We start from the raw sequence: 21,181 nt of genomic DNA on the forward strand, positions 1-21,181 counted from the left end.
ATTGAAACTGTATTTGACGATTTAGTATACAATGCTTGGCATTAGCTACATTTTTTTTCAATTTAAGCACAAATCCTTAAATTTGCAAGAATCGAGAGATATTTACTGACGAACAATTGGTTGCTTTATGAAGATAATAGAAACCAACCAGTATGTCTATATATAAATTGATATAAAAAGGTGACTGACAATAATTGTTATCTTAATTAATAGAATGCCATTGGACATGTATGAACCTTAGTACAAACGGAAGACACATCTGTTCATACAAACATTCAAGTGAATAGACCCATTTGACCCCATCGAACAGTACCATGGGTTTGGAGTCAGGTGCTATTCAAATTCTTGTTGGTTGGTTGGTTGGTTGGCTGGTTGGTTGGTTGGTTAACTGGATATGCATTACTCAACATCCATCATAAACTTACCTTTCCCGAAGACTTCATCTTCACTTTCTGAAAGAACGCCCTCTTGTGGTACACAAGTTGTCCTTGTTCATATATACGCATATTCAGTGGGACGTCAGCTTCAGCAACATCAACAGTAAAATTTTGAGCATACCCAATGTGGAGATGACCTTTATGAAATTGAAGAAAACCGAAAGACCAAGTGAGATTTGAAAAGTTACATATGTAGTTTAAACACATATTACCATTTAAATAGTAGATCCCCAGTGCTTTGCAAAATAGAAATTTCATCTTTTCCAATTAAATAAAAGGTCAAGTCCTTTTCTTGGCAACTACATTTCGACGAACTTATCAATTGACTATCATAATATCAGATGTATACTAAACGAACCATTTTACTACGGTATGCACATGACAATGTAGTAACAAAAAACCAGTATGCTCTTCATTGTGGTGCTCACCTGTGTATATATATGAAGCCCTGCTTTAGGTTTGATGGCAAGTTTTCTTTCAATGAAGCCTCGAACAATTATCGTATGAACATAGTATTCATGCTAAATCCTTATAAACCCAAACTTTACATGTCTCCTCCAATTCCAAATCGAGCAAGGCTACTCGGTATATATTAAGCCCAGTGTTTCCTGTCTTTTTCAAAATGCAAATACTATAGCCGTGCAACTCACCAGATTTGTCTCCATGGAGATGACCCATGTGTACATCGACGGGTGATGTTAGTGAATTTTTCGGCATGACAGCTACCTGTGCATTACCAGTTATATGTGTTTCATCAAACCAGTAACTGTTTGTACCACTGTCAGCTTCTATCCACGTTCGAGCTGCATCTAATTCTCTGTATTTGTATCTGAGCAATTAAAAAAATAGAGTAAATTATAATCATTTCCAGGAGAACCTCTTGGAAAATAAGGAGATATCCACTAAAGTAATGCATACATCGATGAAAAGTAATAACAGCAAGCTATGAGAATACCTTTCTATCAGTCATAAGCATTAACCTGTATTCCCCCTTCTCTCCCCGACCTTATCTGCCCGTCTGCCCACCCTCCTGTCTGCTGCCTGCGCCCGCCTGTCTGTATGTATGTCTGTTGTCCTTCCCTCCCCTGCTCTCCCTCTGTCTGTCTGTCTGTCCCCCCTCTCCTCTCTCTCTCTCTCTCTCTCTCTCTCTCTCTCTCTCTCTCTCTCTCTCTCTCTCTCTCTCTCTCTCTCTCTCTCTCTCCTAGCAATGTGTCTACAATACCTGTCACTAACGTCAACTTCATCGACGAAAAATTCAATTTCTGACATGGTGAAATAGCGGCAATAGCACGTTCCGAATCCGTATTCGTGGTAGAGCCCCTTGAGGTCAAAGGTGAAACTATCTGCATGTTGTCTTAATGGAATATCAAGGTAAGAACCTTGAGTACAGGATGAACTCAATTTAACGTAATCTGACGTCACAGGAAATGTACTGGACGATAGACTACCAGTGACCTGAAATAGCAAGAAAGTGTCATTATTTGATAACGGTCTAAAGACATTAATACTATTGACGTAACGATATGCCATGTTTATTTAAATGTGTATCCCATCCCGTTAAACGGCATTGCTTTCGTGATCTTACGTTTCAGTTAATTATATCAAAACAGCAAAGAAAGAGTATCCCTAATTATCATTTACACAATTGTTCGCCAGTCTTTCTCTCCCATGGGGTATTACTTTCAATTCTGTTAGGTTGGTTACTTTGTATGTTGGTTAGGATTAATAAATGTTCCCATTAATGTGTAGTATTTTCCCCTTTCCCATTTCTTCCATATGTGGATATTGTATATGAAGGAAGTGCAAATACATGTAATAGTAACTTTTGCCACCAATTAGACCCTTCAATATAGTGTAACAGTTTACTATATTCAATTGTATATTTTGGAAATGGATAAAAGGAACAAACTACATGCTTACCTTGAATTCGGTCTCGCGATTGGACAGACAGAGTGGATACACACGAATAGTGTTGATGAAGTATGACTGTTTTAGATCAAACTGTAGTGTAACTGTCGAAACTGTATATGAAGGTCTCGACAAAAAGTATTGGTCACCTACAGAATTTAACGTGTGGTCGAATAGTGTTGCAAGGGTAGCTGAACCGTATCCAGCTTGAGAGGAGGTAACGACGATTCCATTGGCAGCAGTGTACGTTGTTGAAGTTGAATACGAACCTCCTGTCAAATCAAGCCGCTCACCGATGTTCTCAATTTCATCAAAAACGGCCCGTCTACCATTGTTATCGACAAGTAATTTAGTAAAACTGTCTCCATGGTGATCGAGATACACGGTACCGGATGCACCGACTTCAGCTTTACTGCCAACTTTCCCGCCATAAACATCAAATTTACCGTTAAAGAAGCCCTGGGTGACGTTGTTGGAATAATAAGCGGCTATCCGTCCTCCCGAACCACTGCCAGCATTGCTCATATCTCCTGTACCACCAAGTGTCTGGATTCGACCAGTGTGACCACCTGTTGAATAAATTTACAAAAGTATTTAGCAGAAAAACATAATCAGCTTAAATGGCCTGAACATCCAAACCCTTGCTTTGTGTAACTGCATTTGAAATTGACAGTGCCATATTGATGATTTTGAAAGTGTCGAGGCAAGTTCTGCCAGGATTTATTTTCTTGCAGCAAAAGACTTTTTCGAATAGAATAGTACACAAATCTATAACCCATACTTAAATTAGTACATTTGTTTTTATTCTTACCCATAAGTGCTCCCGCATGTATGGTAATACTTCCTCCACTACCACCACTAGCGCCATAGAGGAATGGTTCTGTATCAACATCCAGACTATTTGCTGTGACGTAACCATCAACCTTCAACTCGTGTGCAACATTGATGTCAAGTATGCCACCACCTGTTAGTGAACAACATTATTTCATAAAAAGAAGTATTTCTGTGTCTTGTGTAGTCTCCAAGCTATATATTGTGTCAATGATAGCTCGTTGTGATATCAGTATGGTGCAATTTTAAATGTAGTCGTATACGAGAGAATACACTAAATTGTCGTGGATTGTAGGGTATAATATCACATTTGTTGAAAATTGTTTTGTACACAGCATATCCACTGTAGGTACCTATAATGTTGAATATTATATACCAGGCACAGTAACTTAATTGTATTCTACAAGATATTGTACGTATTCTGCAAGATATTGTACAAGACTGTACTGCACTGTGGTGTGCTGGGCTGTGTTATGCTGTACTGTGCTGTATGGTATGGTATGGTATTGCACTGTACTGTACTGTACTGTACTGTACTGTACTGTACTGTACTGTACTGTACTGTACTGTACTGCTCTGCTCTGCACTGTACTGTACTGTGCTGTGCTGTGCTGTGCTGTGCAGTACTGTACTGTACTGTACTGTACTGTAATGTAATGTACTGTACTGTAGTGTAGAACACTATACGATTTTACACTGTATAGTGTTGAACTTTTATAGCAAGCACAGTACAGCATCTTGCTTACTACACTTACACGTTACAATAATGATTATTTTCTGTATCACTGTGAGTACTTTTTGTGTAATCAATAGAGTAGACACAAATCTATCCTACCTCAGGTAGGACTTGGGACTGCCTCAGGTAGGACAACCTACGTGTAGATGGGGCTATCAAATGACTGAGCCCAGTCTTTTCTTTACAACATACCTATTCCAGCCTTAGATCCTGCACCACCACTGCCAAAGCATTCGGGGTAGTGAAGATTACAATACGGCATCAGTCGTTTCAAGCGACACGTTTTGAACCCATCACATCCTCCACGTCCACCCATACCACCATGGGATGCCCCAGAATTGCCAAGTTTGTGTCCAACACCAGGAGCTTCGAAGAAATAATAAATGCAAAGTTGATCGATTCCTTTCGTCTGCCAAAATACTTGACACACTTTACATTTGTCTATTTAAAAAAAAACACTTTAAATCCTTCGTATATTATCGTTTGTCTTTGATGTTGCCGTTCTGAAAATTATCACCATTACATAAACTATTTTGTAGTCTGTTGGAATATATATTATGATTACCTTTTGCCTCGTTATACAAATGTTGACAATGCGCATGCGTTCATCATAAACAGTGAGAAACTATAACATGGACACCAGAAAGTGAAAGCATAGAGTTTGTCCCTTGGGTACTTGAAGCCCTATTTGTCTACCACTGGACTACATTGGTGTTACGACTCTAGCCTCGTAGTAGTACTCCAAACACTTCATACATTATACATTCAGATAAACTACACTTACCTGGCCCGTTTTCAGAGAGATGACCTCCATCGTCAGCACTGAGATGACCACCATCATCTACTGTCATGTTAATTGTGTCAGTTCTCATATTTTTACTATATACTCGCCCACCTCCTTCAATAATCAGGTTTCCTGTCTGGAGATTATATTGTTCTGGGTGTGCAAACGGACTTGATGCATTGATGGCACTATTTGCTTTTACTGTGACAGTGCCATTGAACCTAAAATTCAGACGTGGCAGATTATTTGTTGATCCAGTAAGAAACAGTCTAAGCTCTGCACCATTGATTATTTCCATGTCATGCACGTGATCCATGGTTCCCTCAAGATGCACAAACACATAGCTTAGTTCTGTTTTGGGAGCCAATCCTAGATATCCTCTCTGGTAGACGTACGAACTAAAAGGTGTATCAATAAATTCTCTTTCTAAATCCATTACTTGATTTTGTCCAATGTGGACGAAGCCACTGCGATCTCCAATCATATGGCGAAAGAATATAGAAGCCCCATAGTCATATGGCTCGGTCAGAATGGCAAGATGGGCATTGCCATATATTTGCAGTTCTTCAAAATGGTAGTCGTGGCCCCCACCAGAGAAGGAATGACCACTTGACTGGGGTAGAATCCATGCTTTGAAGCTATCTTTGGAAATGTCAGAATAATTAGAGATAACATCTACGTGATTACTTATTAGACCATCATTTTCTATGATTAGTGTTCGATGTTCCTCAATCATATGATAGACAAAGATAGTACCAGGTCCACCGGGTTCTCCTTGCCCGGAATTGCTGCTGTCGAAACCACCATGGGACTGAAATGTTCCATAGTAAGTCATATTTTCCCAGAAGTACAGTGCAATACGGCCACCAGCACCCCCACCTCCAGTAGCTTCTTCAAATGGACGTCCACCATTAGTAGTAATATTTCCATTTCCCTTGAAGAAGTCCATATACATCCAGATACTTCCACCACTGCCCCCACCACTGCTCTCATCTTCTGCTCCAGCACCATCAGAACTTATCACACCATCAATAACTGCAGTGTCTGAGACGTTGATCCAGATCAATCCACCACCAGCTCCACCACCCGACCCACCACCAGAACTACCAAGTTCAAACGGTTCATATATGTTGCCATATGGTTGTCCTGTTTCAGGGACACCAACACCATGACCACTAGTACCTCCATGACCTCCTCCTGATGAACCTAAAGCACTGGAATGACCTTTACCAAGATTAATCAAGAGACTAGGATCCCTGTCAGTGTTACTGATGTAGCCATTGCCATTTGCACCAAGCAATCCACCATCATCGATTGTAATATTCTCAGTGAATATCGTCATATGGGTCACTTCAAATGTTCCTCCTCCTTGGATTGTAATTGTGCGAGTAGTTAAATTCATCCCGGGGTTCTCAACAGGATTCTGAAAAGCTGTTACAGTCGCAGTATCTTGAATTAAAACACGATCAAATTCAAATCGATTGGGTTCTGCAAAGACTGTTTGACCACCATCTTCCATTGCAAGAAGACCACTGTGGTGCAAAGTGAGGAAGTCAACATGAGCAAGTACACCACTCAACCATATACTGACGTTGTGGACGAATGTCTCAGGTGCTAATCCAAGGAACCCACCGTGATAAACCCTGGCTGAAAATGGTATATCAATTTCATGTCTGTTTTCAATCTCCAAATCCATGGTTTGATTGTAACCAATGTGAAATGTACCAGTACGATCCCCAATCATGTATAAGAAAAACATTGAGCCCTTGGCAAAAACTGGATGGGTCAAAATCGCTACATGTGCAGAACCGTATATTTGTAATTCTTCAAAAACATAGTTGTGTGTCCCACCAGCAAAGAAATGATGTCCAGATTGTGGTAAAATCCATGTACGGCATCCATCCAATGTCAGATCTGCATAATCCTCTATTATGTGATAACCGTCTCTTGGTTCAAGGCCACCATTGTCGATAATGAGAGTACGATGTGTGTGAACCATATGATAGATAAACGCAGTTCCAGCACCCCCATGTTCAGCTGATTCATCCCCAGCAATACCACCTCTTGTATGATAGTCAAATCCAGTAGAAGTTTCATTATTTATGAAATAGATAGCTATCCTTCCTCCTGCACCACCTCCGCCAGCATACAATGGGTTGGTTGAGCCATTCCCTCCATCAGCCGCAATCCTTCCATAACCCTGTATAGTGTTAGCATAAATCCATACACTACCACCACTTCCACCACCACCACCAAGTCCATCTGCATATCCACCATTTGCAGTAACTTCTCCATCAATGAATATCATATCTGTGACGTTCATCCATATGATGCCTCCACCAGTGCCTCCCGGCTTGTCATCATGACTAAAACCACCTGCACTGCCAAACACGTATGGCTCATAAAGGTCTCCATATGCAAAACCACCACCTCGTCCATTGGCATGTGAGGCTCTCCCGCCACTACCACCATGACCAGCACCACATCCGATTCCTAAGTCTGAGTTTGGTTGTCCAATGTTGACATCACCATGTAATGAATCTCCACCATGTGTATCATTAGTATGGTAAGCATGGTACCCTAGACCATCAGCAGCTAATCTACCACCAGCATCAACAGTTATGTTCTCAGACAATATAGTTAGCCTTGTTCCATGCATTATTCCACCTCCTTCAATAAAGAATGCCTTAGTAATGAATGTGATTCCTGGGTCCACAATAGGATCAGTAGTTGCATTCAAATATGCATCATCCTGAACACGCACAAAATCGAAACTGTAATAGCTGTATGGTTCACCAGTAGTGCGCCCTCCATGTTGACACCAAAAGAAACCTCCATGATGTAGGGTGAGATTGACGACATGAGACAACATCCCAGCCATGTGGATTTCAACTCCATGGACAACTGTGACTGGAGCAAGGCCAAGATGTCCATCAAAGTATACATGAACACTGAATGGAAGGTCAATTTCTTCACGTTGTAGGTCCATTTCCTGCCTGTCAGATACATGCACAGTTCCAGTTCTATCACCAATCATATACCTGAAAAAGATGGTGACCAATGGCGGAAGCCGGGGTGAGAATATATCACTATGCACCTGTGAGGACCCGAATGTGTCATTAGGGTTAAGCACAGCTAAATGTGCACCATCATACACTTGCAATTCGTCAAAGTGATACTCGTGGTTCTCATTAGCAAAGTGATGGGATCCAGCGTTGGTGAGTATCCAACCACGACAACCATCTTCTTCAAGGTTGCTCCAGTCGATTGCCTTAGTTCTGGGTACTAAGCCAGCATTTTCTAGCATCAGTGTGCGATGTTCATATACCATATGGTACAGAAACATTGTTCCTGGACCACCACCCTCACATTCATCACAGTCATTGTTACCAGGAGTTCCTCCATGTGACTCATAAGTGAATTCAGCAAAAGTGGAATTGTCAGTGAAGTATAGTGATATCCTTCCACCAGCACCACCTCCGCCATACCCATCACCTTCACCACCATTTGTTGATATCAAACCGTATCCAGTAATGTGATAACAATGCATCCAGATGCTACCACCACTTCCACCGCCAGAGTGATCCTCACCAGCTACGCCATTAGCAGACACAGTTCCATCAATTTGAATAGTATCTGTTACATTAAACCAAATACGTCCGCCTCCTGATCCTCCCTTTGGTCCACCTCCAGCACTACCAAAGTGTTCGGGCTCATAGATGTGGCCATATGCTCGTCCAGTCTTTTGCACATCTGGAAAGGAATTTTTTTCTATTAATCACAAATACTTAACGTTTTATAATTTCACTCATCTCATGCTATATTGAAAGTCTGTATTGCCTCGGGTTACTTCTTTAGTTGGAATACTATTCATTCATGAATTATTTGTGTGAAGTGCTTATATGGATGACAAACTAATACCATAAAGACAACCATGTGTTTGAATTATTTACACATATAGAGAACTTATTAATCAAAATATATAGCGTATGCCAAATAATTTATAATAAACTTTTCTGGTACAACTGTACTTTTAGTTGAGATTGGATTTCACAACTGTTCCTTTTTGTGCCAGTCTTGCAGTTAATATAATTAACGCACTTGACATTTTAATCACTTACAAAAGGGTTAGTTCTGGTTGTATTGATGTAAACGTTTACCAATTTGTCACAAGGTTGACCTTCCTAGAGCACGTGGCAGTCTACATGGGTTTTGCTCTGACAATCAATAAATTTTGGTGTACTTAAGTTTATATCAAAATCAAAAAGAGGATTTATTTTTGTCATTTTATTGCTTTAAATAGTGGATTTTATTTTCCCAAATTTTCTCCGATTTGGATAGAGATATATATGAATTCTAAATTTAATCATACGCAAATTACAAAATAGATAAACGGATACACAGTATAAACTTACTCCTTCCATGACCACCAGTTCCTCCATGACCTGCTCCAGAACCGTATGATCCATATGTGAATCCTAGTCCAGGGTTGATGACACCATGTAAACCAGTTCTAGGACTACCATCGGGATTGGTACTACTACCATCGGAATACGAATAACCTAGACCATCAGTACTAAGACGACCTCCTGCGTCCACAGTTATATTCTCAGACCTTATATAGAGATGTGTTCCTTCAACCAATCCACCGCCATCAATCCAGAAAAGTCTCGTTGTGAACGAGATTCCAGGATCATTGACACGGTCTGTAATCATATGAATATACCCGTCATCTTGTATGTGGACGACGTTAAAGTTGTAAGTACTTGCTTCATTCCCTTCCGTTCGTCCATCTTTATTCAGCCACAGTCTTCCCTCGTGATGAATTGTCAGATTTTCCACATTGGCCAAAACGCCATCCAGGAAAATCGTGACGTCATGAACAAAAGTGTCATTGGCCAGACCTAAGAAACCACCTTCGTACACACGAATATTAAATGGCACATCTACTTCATCACGGATCAAGTCCATGGTTTGATTGTTGCCAATATGAATAGTTCCGGTCCGATCTCCAATCATATGTTGAAAGAAGAAAGACGCTTCCATGTCTGGTGGATCTGTCAATACTGCAATATGTGCGCGGCCATAAATCTGTAGCTCATCGAAGTGATATGCATGGTCTCCTAGAAAAAGAAAAAAACTTGACATTTAGTAAACTTTCAGAAGAGAGCAAATTCTTACAGTCATCATTTGTTTTAATTATCTGTTGATTCGTTTATGGAGAGAATTTTGAGAGAAAAAACTTCAGTAATATCTAGGATCCATCAATGCCAAAGAGCGGTAAGATACATTGAACATGTAGCGTATTTATGATCGCAATGCTTTTGGGGGTTTCATATAATATGGAAATATGATTCAGTTACGTTTTTATCCAACTTCGATGACTTGAGAATACCCACAAAGTGATGTCCTATAACACTACAATGGACTTCCTTCACGGATGAACTTCATAAACGTTACCTGAGAATAGATGATCCCCTGATGTAGGTAAAATCCAGGCCCGACTTTCATCTTCTGACAGATCATGGTAGTCCTCAATCATGTTTTCATCTTCTTTTGGTCCTCTGCCATTATTATTAACCATCAGAGTAAGATGATTGTAGTCTGAAATACGAAATACTATTTGAATTAAAACATACATACATACATACATACATACATACATACATACATACATACATACATACATACATACACACACACACACATACATACACACATACATACATACATACATACATATTACATACATACATACATACATACATACATACGTACGTACGTACGTACGTACGTACCTACCTACCTACCTACCTACCTACCTACCTACCTACCTACCTACCTACATACATACATACATACATACATACATACATACATACATACATACATACATACATACATACATACATACCGTTGTGGTAAAAGAATATAGTCCCTGGTCCTCCATCACCGGCAGTAGCTCCACCAGCTAGACCACCATGTGCTTCAAATGATCCCGAGTAGGTTCTGTTGAGATTAAAATATACGGCAATTCTTCCCGCTGCACCACCTCCACCACAGTAGCTGGAGGAGTGTGTATGGCCATTCCCACCATTAACCTGCACTTCACCATAACCCTGTTTATTGCAAAGATAAACACCGTTGTAATTTAATGTTGAGTGGAAGATAAAAACTACTAAAAGATAAAAGCTATAATTATACAATTAATTGTACAATCTGCGCACCCACTTCAATTTGAAATAAATTACTGATTTCTTATTTTCCACCATCAGATTATTGGATTGATTTTTTCTTCATCCCATTATTTATACACCTATGCAGGACAAACATAACTATATTATGATGCCTTGGAACGTCTAAAATAATGTTATTTTCTGTCGGTAGTCTTTCCTAAAATATGAACTTGAAGAACAGTTATTTATGAGATTTGCGAGGTGTGATTTTTCTCTGCAGGTCAAATTTCTTTCTGGAGTGGTGTCGCCATGAATATCAGAAATGCGATCTACCTGCATCAACCTAGCATCGATCCGTATAGATCCACCACTACCCCCACCGGACCCTAGAGTTTGACCATCTTCACCATTAGCGCTGACTTCACCATCAATTTTCAAGGTATTTGCATTGATTTTCATCCTCCCACCACCTCGTCCACCTGTACTGCCGCCACCATTGCAGCCAAGGTGTTCAGGTTCAAAAAGGTGATCGAAAGGTGCTCCTGTCTTCCTCTGATGTGATCCTCGTCCACTCCGTCCACCGTGACCAGCGCCTGTAGAAAGTAATCACAGTGAGCTAGGAGAGTTACAATGCATAGGAGTAATATTTCATACTTAAACGACCTAAAGCTTTCCTACGATATGGCTTGTTCTTACAATTTAACAATTTCACCACCCATTTGTCATTACAGTTACAATTGCCAATTCGTCGTAGAACCTGTAATACCCCTGTTCTTGGCGTCATCCGTCCTAGTATTAAGACCAACACAACTCATCGTCAGCTTCGTCGTGGTGCAAATGGTCAAAATCAAGGTAAGTAAAACTTTAAAGGCATCCTAGTACTCCGTAACCCTACACGTACATAGGACCTCAGTATGAATCATTTTAGTCACGTGTCTGCCACCATAAATGACGTCATAATTGTCATAATGTTTAACGTTGTAATTGTCACGTTTTTGTCGTATATGGTGTCATATTGTAACGTGTTTGAGTACACACCTGAGCTACCGTACCCACTAGTTCCAATTTTACCAGCGCCATCAGACAAATTGCATGGAATGTCATGGAAGTCCGCCACCACTCGACCGAGATCGTCAACCACAAATGTATCTGCGTTGATATCAAGGTCGACGCTGTGCACGTGTCCTCCGCCTTGTACATGAACCTTTCCCGCCTGTACAGAGTAAAGGAAATATTATTATAGTACATTCAAATTCGCCGTTGTTCAAGTACGTACGACGACGTGTTTTCGTGTATAGGGTACGCCGACATTGATCATGAGTTGGTCAACGTTTAGTCAGGACTCTATGGTAGAACTTGGGGAACTTGACGAAGTTGATAATTATTTGTCATCCCAGCCCTTTAAAGTATTGGATATTGGTCAGAATTCATGATAATGTTGATTTTTTGGTAGCTTAATCTCGTAAGTGTGTTTTAAAATGAGTGGAGATCTAGCTCTCAATATTCAATTCTTTCTACACCTACACAGCGTGTATAGCTTGGTGGTCAAACTCTTGTCTGAACGAGCGAGCATGGAAACGTGACGTAGAAAATATGTCATTTATACTGCGTTTTTTAGGGATTAGGGTAGAAAACTGTTCACCCACAAATTAATAATACGTACAGAGATGTGATATGTTGGGGTGCACATGAGCCTAATGACTTTGAAACTGGTTCTGCGCATGCTTATGTTAATGATGGATAAATCATCGACCGTATACGTGTACATGACAATTGTCTATATTTGAGCGATACTTTTTATTTTATAACCAATTAAAAGTGGGAGCAGATTTAAGAAGGTCAATCATATAATATAACATAGGTACACATTCCAATTCTATGAAAAGACGTACAAATGTCGTGATAGGGAAGTATATTCCCAAGCCGACCAGTATTAGCTTCCAGAAAAGATGACGTGTTTTAAACGAATTGAATTATTTTTCCACCCAGTTTAATCAATATGTGTACATATAGGTGTCTGGATGACTGTTTACCGTGAATTTGATTTTCTTGTCGCTGTCATCTAACCAGTCTATGGATGTAACTTCTCCATTGTTTGCAACAATGAGTTGATCAAACCTGTAGTTCCCAACTTCGACTTCTGCATCAGCATCATCATCAATGAGGTGTGAACGACCAGTTGGACTCAAAAGTAATCGACAACCATCACCGACTGTAAGGTCGTGGACGCTTAGAATTCCTCTGCAAAATGAATAAGAAAAATATATTTCGGTGTTTTGTTGAACGCAATACAATATATGTGTTTTGTAGTAATCAACCAGATACAGCTTCAACACTGGAGATACGTGTGTAAGACGTCTGTGTGAAAACTAAGCTTTTTCGACTGTCTGTATGCTACCGTCACTTGAAATTGTTTTCGACCAAAATATGTGACTTTCATTTTCACTTGTCTCTGTTTAACAACCGTAACACAAATCACACTAATGTACTATCATACGTTGATGATTCTTCGTCACTTTACCTTGTAAGTTATAATGTGATTTAGACCAACATTATTTTCTTTCTTTAATTTCCAACTCAAGGATCTAAACATACAACTTAATTTATGTACCTGGTTGGAAAGTATGTACATGACGTCGTGAATCTGACAGAAACCAAATTGTATCATGAAACCATCCAAATTATTTAAAAAGTTAAACCTCGAAAACAGTAAGAAATATATGGCATTTTCGGCGGACAAGGTTGTCACATATCGTAGACACTATGTACAACTTTCTCAGTTTCTCAGCGTTCAAATTTTATTCTATGAAAACATCAGATATTCTTACTCAATGATAATGGTGACGCCTCTACAAGAACTTGTAGGTGGTAGAATGAATTCTCCATCTTCATGAACATGAACATTGACATTGTACACTTCGTGGTCTTCGAATTGACCAATTACATACTGGTTTGGGCCAACATGTAGCCATCCAGTACCATCGCCAATAAACTGAAAAGCATGTAGTCCGTATTCCCTGTAGAAAAATGTCAACAATGTAAACAAAAATGTCTCTATCGCCAAACATAAACGACAGATTTCCCTATCGCCAAGTTCGTTTTTAGTCCATTAGCATTGAGCACTGTTGCATAATCGGTAGTTAAAAGTATGGTACATGTAGATTTTACAATTGTGAAACTTTTATTTCGTTTCGAAAAGTCGATAAAAATAATGCTTTTGAATAACGTTTTGGATAACTGGTACGACATAAGAACATACATGTACGTCAATAGAAGACGTTCAGTAAGTTCACGATGCTTCTTCTCACCTGGTAAAGTTAGGATGAAGAGCAAGATGACCACTGCCTCTTATGTGTATTTCTTCATAGTCTTCTCGTTGTCCATAGTCTAGTAACCATGTTCTACTAGAATCTGCTTCATACGATTCGTAGTCTTCTATGTATGGTGTTGGTGGTGATTGATTATTGTTATTGATTATCAATGATCGATTAGTGATATGTTCCTCGTTATCCTTTAATGCAACGTACAGAAAATGCAAGAGTGTTCATTGGTTAACATTTCCCCAATTGTATATGCTTTGACCCTTGACCTTAGTCTTGTGACAATTTTATTTTTCGTCACGGTTTAATTACGATGATCAATTTATGTGAAGATTACCTAATGTTGATTTTTTATGCATACGCTACATTTTTGTGTCTCTCTTTCGATTTATTCTATCAATAACACATGTATTTGCTTGTAATACAGAAGCTAAGATTTGCAAGGCATGTTTTTTAATCGAAACACCTCCTATCTCACAAAGCAAATGTCCCAGTGCGCCCTTACCTCCACGTTGACTAATTATAACCTCCTACCGAGCTTGCTCCTTCGATGTACTCTATTTACCTGTGACCCATTTATTGGTCAGTGACTTCTGTAATGAGTCCTGTTTTGTTCAACTTGTAGTTATTTATGCACAAACAAATAACCCACGACCCACGACCCGACCCACCCCACCCCACCCCACCCCACCCCACCCCACCCCCGGTAGAGATAATTAAGATTGTATCTTGAAGGGTCACGTGTTGGCTGTTTTTGATACTGGTATATTATTTAAATTTCCTCCGATTAAAAAAACCCGCCCAATTTAGTCGTGCCTCAGACTGACGTCCATACCTCCATATAAAGGGTACCAGCCCCTCCATTGGCATAGGTTCCACTTCCACCATAAGTTTGTAATTGAGCAAACCACCATTTCTGAGATGTCCAGTAGACGGCCATTCGACCACCTCCTCCGCCCCCACCATTCGTTCCTCCATTACCGCCATTTGCCTGTAAAAAATTGTTATGTAGTGAAGTGGTCTACCCCAATAATCTATGAACAGCGGGGTCACTAATATTCACACTAAATCACTACTTTCATCGGTGCATCCATCCTCACATAAATCAGCTAACAAGCCTAAAAGATAATCCAACGGTCTATTATAAAATTATTTTAACATTTTCGCAACGAACGCCTACAGACAAGTCATACCAAAATACTGTAATGTATAACATCGGATGCTGTGCAAAATGTAGTTTCTATGGAATAAAGGTTACATGACTTATTGTGAAAATGAAGAATTCGCAACCATATTTCATATCTGACTGTATGTGTCACGTATAGACAGATGGGATTTGTTTTCAGAAATTAAAATATAGTTTAAAATAATTACAACAGAAAAATATGGCGTATGATTACCAGCTTTATAAACCTTGTAAACATACCTGTATGGTTCCAAAACCCTCCAGGCTATCAGCTGTAACCCAGATAGAACTACCAGCTTTATAAACCCTGTAAGCATACCTGTATGGTTCCAAAACCCTCCAGGCTATCAGCTGTAACCCAGATAGAACTACCAGCTTTATAAACCCTGTAAGCATACCTGTATGGTTCCAACCCCCCAGGCTATCAGCTGTAACCCAGTTAGAACCACCAGCTCTCTAAACCCTGTAAGCATACCTGTATGGTTCCAAAGCCCTCCAGGCTATCAGTTGTAACCCAGATAGAACCACCAGCTCCACCTCCTGTATTGACGCCACCATTGGCTCCGTTTGCACTGATAGTGCCCTCTACGGCAAGGTATGTGTGAATAATGAGTCGCAATATACCACCACCTACAGCCAAAGCACATAATCATAAACACACACAAAAGGTCATTTAAATTAGAACTATTAAAATAATTTGAAAAAATTCACTTTCGCCAAATATCGGAATTTCGACACAAATCATCAAAGCGTGTCCACTTTTTATGGTGTACAAGTCTCGTCAACACTTTGACCGTCAGTTATTTTTAACAAGTTCAGTGTATGTAAGTGTCACGTGTCATTTATGATACAAGATAAGATTAAAGTGAAACAAGACTCGTTACTGTACTACCAATTAAAAAAAGCTTCATTTCGATCTCACGTACCTAAACCGCCATTTGTTCCAGAACTTCTACCTGCGCCACCACTTCCGAAATCATCTGGTTCGGTTATTGATCCGTACTCTATCCCCGTTGTCAAATCTAAAGTAAATAAAAAAGTGATACTTTTATCTACAATGGCAATGCTGTACTTTGTTAAAATTGGATTGTCTATAATTTGAAGTTTTAACAGTGGTCTCAGCAGAAATTTAAAAAATCCTACTTTCGTCACTGTGACAGTCACTCGATGGAGAGACGTGGCTTTCACGTATGATAAATCCGTCGACGTTTACGAGGCGAAACAGAGAATTTGAATTTGCAAACACAATGACGGCTTTGATATTTTCTCTGATGATTTTAGTTTGTTAGCGTATCACTGACTTATACTTTTACAGACCAATTATCGAAAATCAATGATGTACAAAAAGTAGAAGTTCATAGCTGTTGCATTTTTGGTATTTTTGGTATCAGCTCAAAGGCTCTTAGCCTTCTAAACTGTAATTGATATGATATGATATGATATGATATGATATGATATGATATGATATGATTGCTGCTACAGTTTAATACATATTTCTTGGACCAAGACTGAATAATCCACCATAGTAGATGGCATGATGTATTACAAAATACCAAAGTTTGTACTTATTTCAATCATTCCATCTTACCTGAAGACAAACTTTTCCCTCCTCGTCCTCCGTATCCGCCACCCCCTGCAACCAGTGCATTTGGTGTACCAGGACCAGCGAGTACGCCCCCATCGTTGACAGACAACAAACCAACAGAATCAATCACTAGGGAGTGGGCATCCAACTCAAGATTTGATGCTATGAATTCACCACCGCCCTCAACGGTGACTCGACCATATCGCTGACCTTCACCTTCACCAGGTACAACCTAAATTTTATAGAAAAACGCTTACAGTGTAAGAACATATGACGTATTCATGGCGTACTTGTAGCCTCAGATCACAAGTGGTAGCCTGCCTTTGGGGTTATCATGATATCAGTTCCATGTTATTCCTAATCAAAGGTTGTACTTCACAGTCGTACGTATCAGCTTAATTAGCCACATGTGATTTGGTTCTTAGTTGTAACATCCTTTTTTTTTTATCAAAGAGGGTGGTGGGCATTGTGACACTACTTTCCCAAATAGCCGTTTGCACCTTATAAAAAGTGATAAACTGTCATGTTCTGTTGTTTCTATGCAAACTCACTACTTCTGTCGTAGACTTTGGAACGAACGGTCACTCTTCTGCTTGTCATAAATTGTTAGTTGTTTTAAAGTCATGACACTTTCATCTACTTATTTATAATAAACACCTTGCAAATATAGAAATGTTAACTTGAAACTTAGAATATGCCAATGGCAAATAAAACAAGATCACAAGTGTATGTTATACACCTATTTTGATGACAAACACACCTTTAATCTTGATGATAAATAAATTTTATTCTTTCATCTTACTTTGACATGCCATTGATCGTCCTTACGGCCTTCCAAACTCCTAAGACTTAGAAGTCCGCCATCTTGGATTGTTATGCCGACAAACTCAAGGGAGCGATTTGAAGGGAGTTGCATTGTAATCGTTCCACCTGTGCAAGATGTGAATAACACAAAATAATAGTTAGACATTCACTGCTCCAATATACATCTCGCTTTGATTTCTGTGTGTGTGTGTGTGTGTGTGTGTGTGTGTGTGTGTGTGTGTGTGTGTGTGTGTCTGTCTGTCTGTCTGTCTGTCTGTCTGTCTGGCTCTGTCCGTCCGTCCGTCCGTCTGTCTGTCTGTCTGTCTGTCTGTCTGTCTGTCTGTCTGTCTGTCTGTCTGTCTGTCTGTCTGTCTGTCTGTCATTGTTTGATTGTGTTGGTACTGTGGCCAGCGGTCTAGAAACATATGAAATATATTCCTCTATAGGCAGTGTTCATTACCTGTACCGACTAATAGGTGAGCATTTGATCCATTGAGTGTTCCCCATATATTATTATGAGAACTGACTAGCATGCTAATCGGACACCCAGTTACTCCAGGTACTTCGTTCCAATCAAATGATTGACGGAATTCTGTTGTAGCAGTGGGTAGGGTGAAGGTTGCATTCTCGTAGATATAGGGTGCGTAGGTTACATTTACTCGTTTATATGGAGACACCTATAAAGAAAAATTAAATCAACAGTTATTTCAGAATGTCATTGGTTGTCAAATGGTAAACTTCTCCTATAGTTTTTGTAACTTGTGACTTAGGACATCTGTCATTTTGCTACAGCTAAAAGCTGTCAGAATTTCTAGTTGATATCTTTTGAAATGAATGTGAGAGATTGCTGTACACTTTCACATGATGTACACTTTCACATGATGTACACTTTCACATGATGTACACTTTCATATGCTGTACACTTTCACATGCCGTACACGTTCACATGATGTACACTTTCACATGCTGTACACTTTCACATGATGTACACTTTCACATGATGTACACTTTCATATGCTGTACACTTTCACATGATGTACACTTTCACATGATGTACACTTTCATATGCTGTACACTTTCACATGATGTACACTTTAACATGATGTACACTTTAACATGCTGTACACTTTAACATGCTGTACACTTTAACATGCTGTAGATTTCCACATGCCGTACATTTTCACATGCTGTAGATTTCCACATGCTGTACACTTTCACATGCTGTACAGCCTATACACTTTCACATGTTGTAGACTTTTAAGGAAAGGAAACAGATCGAGAATAATATAAACCTTGCCGATATATCATGGAGGGGTGTCAAAAAGGATATATGCCTTGCCATACAGACAACGCTGAAAGAAATCAACAACGCATTTCCCCCAAATGTGTATGTGTTTCCATTAACCTATATAAGTGCCTTTCAAAAGTTGATCATATAGGAATGCACACGTCAAAACTTCCAGATGTCAACTGAACTGATTACGTCTATATCTATTTGACAAGAGTTTATACTGATAACGTCACACCAACGTTTGTGCACAATCGAGTCAAACTGACCTCACTGCATTTGACTAAACTGTTAACATATTTTTGAATGAGACTTTTCCGAACGGTGGAAATATGTATATTCGCCCAGAGTAACTGCAGTGTAAATGCAGTTTGTTCGTTCTTTGTAAAAATTAAGGAAACTTGAGGGAATGAATGCTAAAATCACTTTACTTTAAAATATTGGTACAAACATTGGAATGAAAAGAAATTGACTTACTGCAGTCAATTCAAGAGTTTGATAAGGTCCTACGCTGACATAGCCAGTGTCATCACCATGGATGTATTCAGATAACACAGTTGTACCATTACCATAGAAAGCTAACTCAGCCCCACCGTACACTTCAATGTGAGTGAATTCGTACGTGAAGTCATCTTCGGGAGGTAGTAGGTATGCAATGGCACCTGTTGGAAATGACGAAGACTTTCATTATTGGCTAATTACTTATACTTTAAGAAATTAGCAGCAAGTACTAAACCTGTGTACATGAACTGAAAGTACATTCATCACATCTGAAAAGTGTGACAATTTTTTTCATGGGATGACTGTAGAAACAACACATTCGTTATAATGCAAAATTCGTACTATCATAGCTTTCTTTCCAGGTCACAACGACCTTGCATTTGACTTGTATAGTACAGATAACTATGTGCTGAGTACGTAGGCCTGCGCTATTCAAACCATTAAATTGTTAACAGTCATCATCAGAAACCGCCCCCCCATGTATCCGATCCCCATCACCCCACATCCCACCCTAAGTGACCCGTCATTTCAAAATTCGATTCAGACCGAATCAAATCTAATTAGTTAGTCCATCGTAACGATCGAGTTTAGATAGAAAGAGGCAATCCAACTAATCAACACAGAAGCAATAAATTCACAGTTATTACAGTTAAGCCTGTATTCAACTAAAACCAATTTCAACTCAAATAAAACGCGGAAAAACAACACAAATAACAAGTTAATGGCAGATATCCTAGATATTATAATTGATTTAAATTTCATATTATATTACCTGTTGATGTGTACTCATAATAGTCGTCTTCAGTAGCTCTAGTTCCCGATGGTCTTGTTACCTATAAGCGACAAATGACTTCAGATGTCGTGTCATCATACCATTGAAATATAGAGTACATTTCTATTTGATAATATGTTAAGTATATCTCACTCTAAAGGTTTTGTTTCTCACAAGATGTTGCTCCCTAATTACAACATGTTTAACATAGACGTTAATATTTAATTGTATTGTTACTGTATTTCTGGTTAGGAAAGCTAAAACTGTTTACAATTCTCGTGAGATATAATTTCAAAACGAATGGGATGTATGACGTCATTTCCATGGATATCGTGAATTCTGATTTATCAAGCTTCGTGGGGGTACACGTGACTGTATTTAATACCACTGTATTACCATTGTGAATAATAATCATAAAAATCTGCAACGTTTCCTTGCACAAAGTCGTTGAATCACATGTTGTCTAACTGGTCTAACGCTGAATGATTCTTTGTACTATAACACGACATTGTTAATTTTTTATCATATACATTCTTAATTTCCAACCTGAGCCTGCTGACATTTGTTATCAAGTCGAAGATTTTGATATACGGGGTTCTTTCCGTTTATGTACGTCATTCCAGGTCCACCAGGTTCTGCATAAGCGTTTCCCACTCCACCACCTGACGTGCCAAATAAAGACCTTTTAAATTGCACAGTTTGGTTTTTAAAAGAACCCATAATGGAGTATTATCATTGAAGTTTACACCGGTCACGTGACCTTCAAATGCTGATGATAGTTCAAGTATTAGTTATAGTTTTATAATGGGATATTTTGTATTAAAGGAACTCACTTCGCAAATTATGTTTGCTA

At 39.2% G+C, this 21,181-nt stretch overlaps 1 protein-coding gene across 1 annotated transcript in view; it reads right to left on the bottom strand.

The window, feature by feature from the left end:
• Positions 1–21,181, bottom strand: part of LOC144444889 (uncharacterized) — a 112,561-nt gene that overhangs the window by 61,336 nt on the left and 30,044 nt on the right. Inside the window, exons 12-35 of the mRNA XM_078134440.1 lie at positions 20,875–20,990; positions 20,329–20,389; positions 19,533–19,717; positions 18,228–18,444; positions 17,766–17,893; positions 16,967–17,195; positions 16,305–16,400; positions 15,854–16,008; positions 15,028–15,183; positions 14,181–14,383; positions 13,701–13,889; positions 12,906–13,113; positions 11,911–12,085; positions 11,206–11,465; positions 10,611–10,815; positions 10,157–10,300; positions 9,112–9,819; positions 4,697–8,449; positions 4,105–4,278; positions 3,157–3,309; positions 2,358–2,914; positions 1,660–1,892; positions 1,088–1,266; positions 426–574 (exon numbers count right to left, since the gene is read on the bottom strand). Coding sequence (XP_077990566.1) covers positions 426–574; positions 1,088–1,266; positions 1,660–1,892; positions 2,358–2,914; positions 3,157–3,309; positions 4,105–4,278; positions 4,697–8,449; positions 9,112–9,819; positions 10,157–10,300; positions 10,611–10,815; positions 11,206–11,465; positions 11,911–12,085; positions 12,906–13,113; positions 13,701–13,889; positions 14,181–14,383; positions 15,028–15,183; positions 15,854–16,008; positions 16,305–16,400; positions 16,967–17,195; positions 17,766–17,893; positions 18,228–18,444; positions 19,533–19,717; positions 20,329–20,389; positions 20,875–20,990 — 8,633 coding nt within the window. The remainder of the gene's footprint in view (positions 1–425; positions 575–1,087; positions 1,267–1,659; positions 1,893–2,357; positions 2,915–3,156; positions 3,310–4,104; positions 4,279–4,696; positions 8,450–9,111; positions 9,820–10,156; positions 10,301–10,610; positions 10,816–11,205; positions 11,466–11,910; positions 12,086–12,905; positions 13,114–13,700; positions 13,890–14,180; positions 14,384–15,027; positions 15,184–15,853; positions 16,009–16,304; positions 16,401–16,966; positions 17,196–17,765; positions 17,894–18,227; positions 18,445–19,532; positions 19,718–20,328; positions 20,390–20,874; positions 20,991–21,181) is intronic.

The sequence above is a fragment of the Glandiceps talaboti genome, chromosome 13 (assembly GCF_964340395.1).
Source record: "Glandiceps talaboti chromosome 13, keGlaTala1.1, whole genome shotgun sequence".
Classification (NCBI taxonomy): Eukaryota; Metazoa; Hemichordata; class Enteropneusta; family Spengelidae; genus Glandiceps; species Glandiceps talaboti.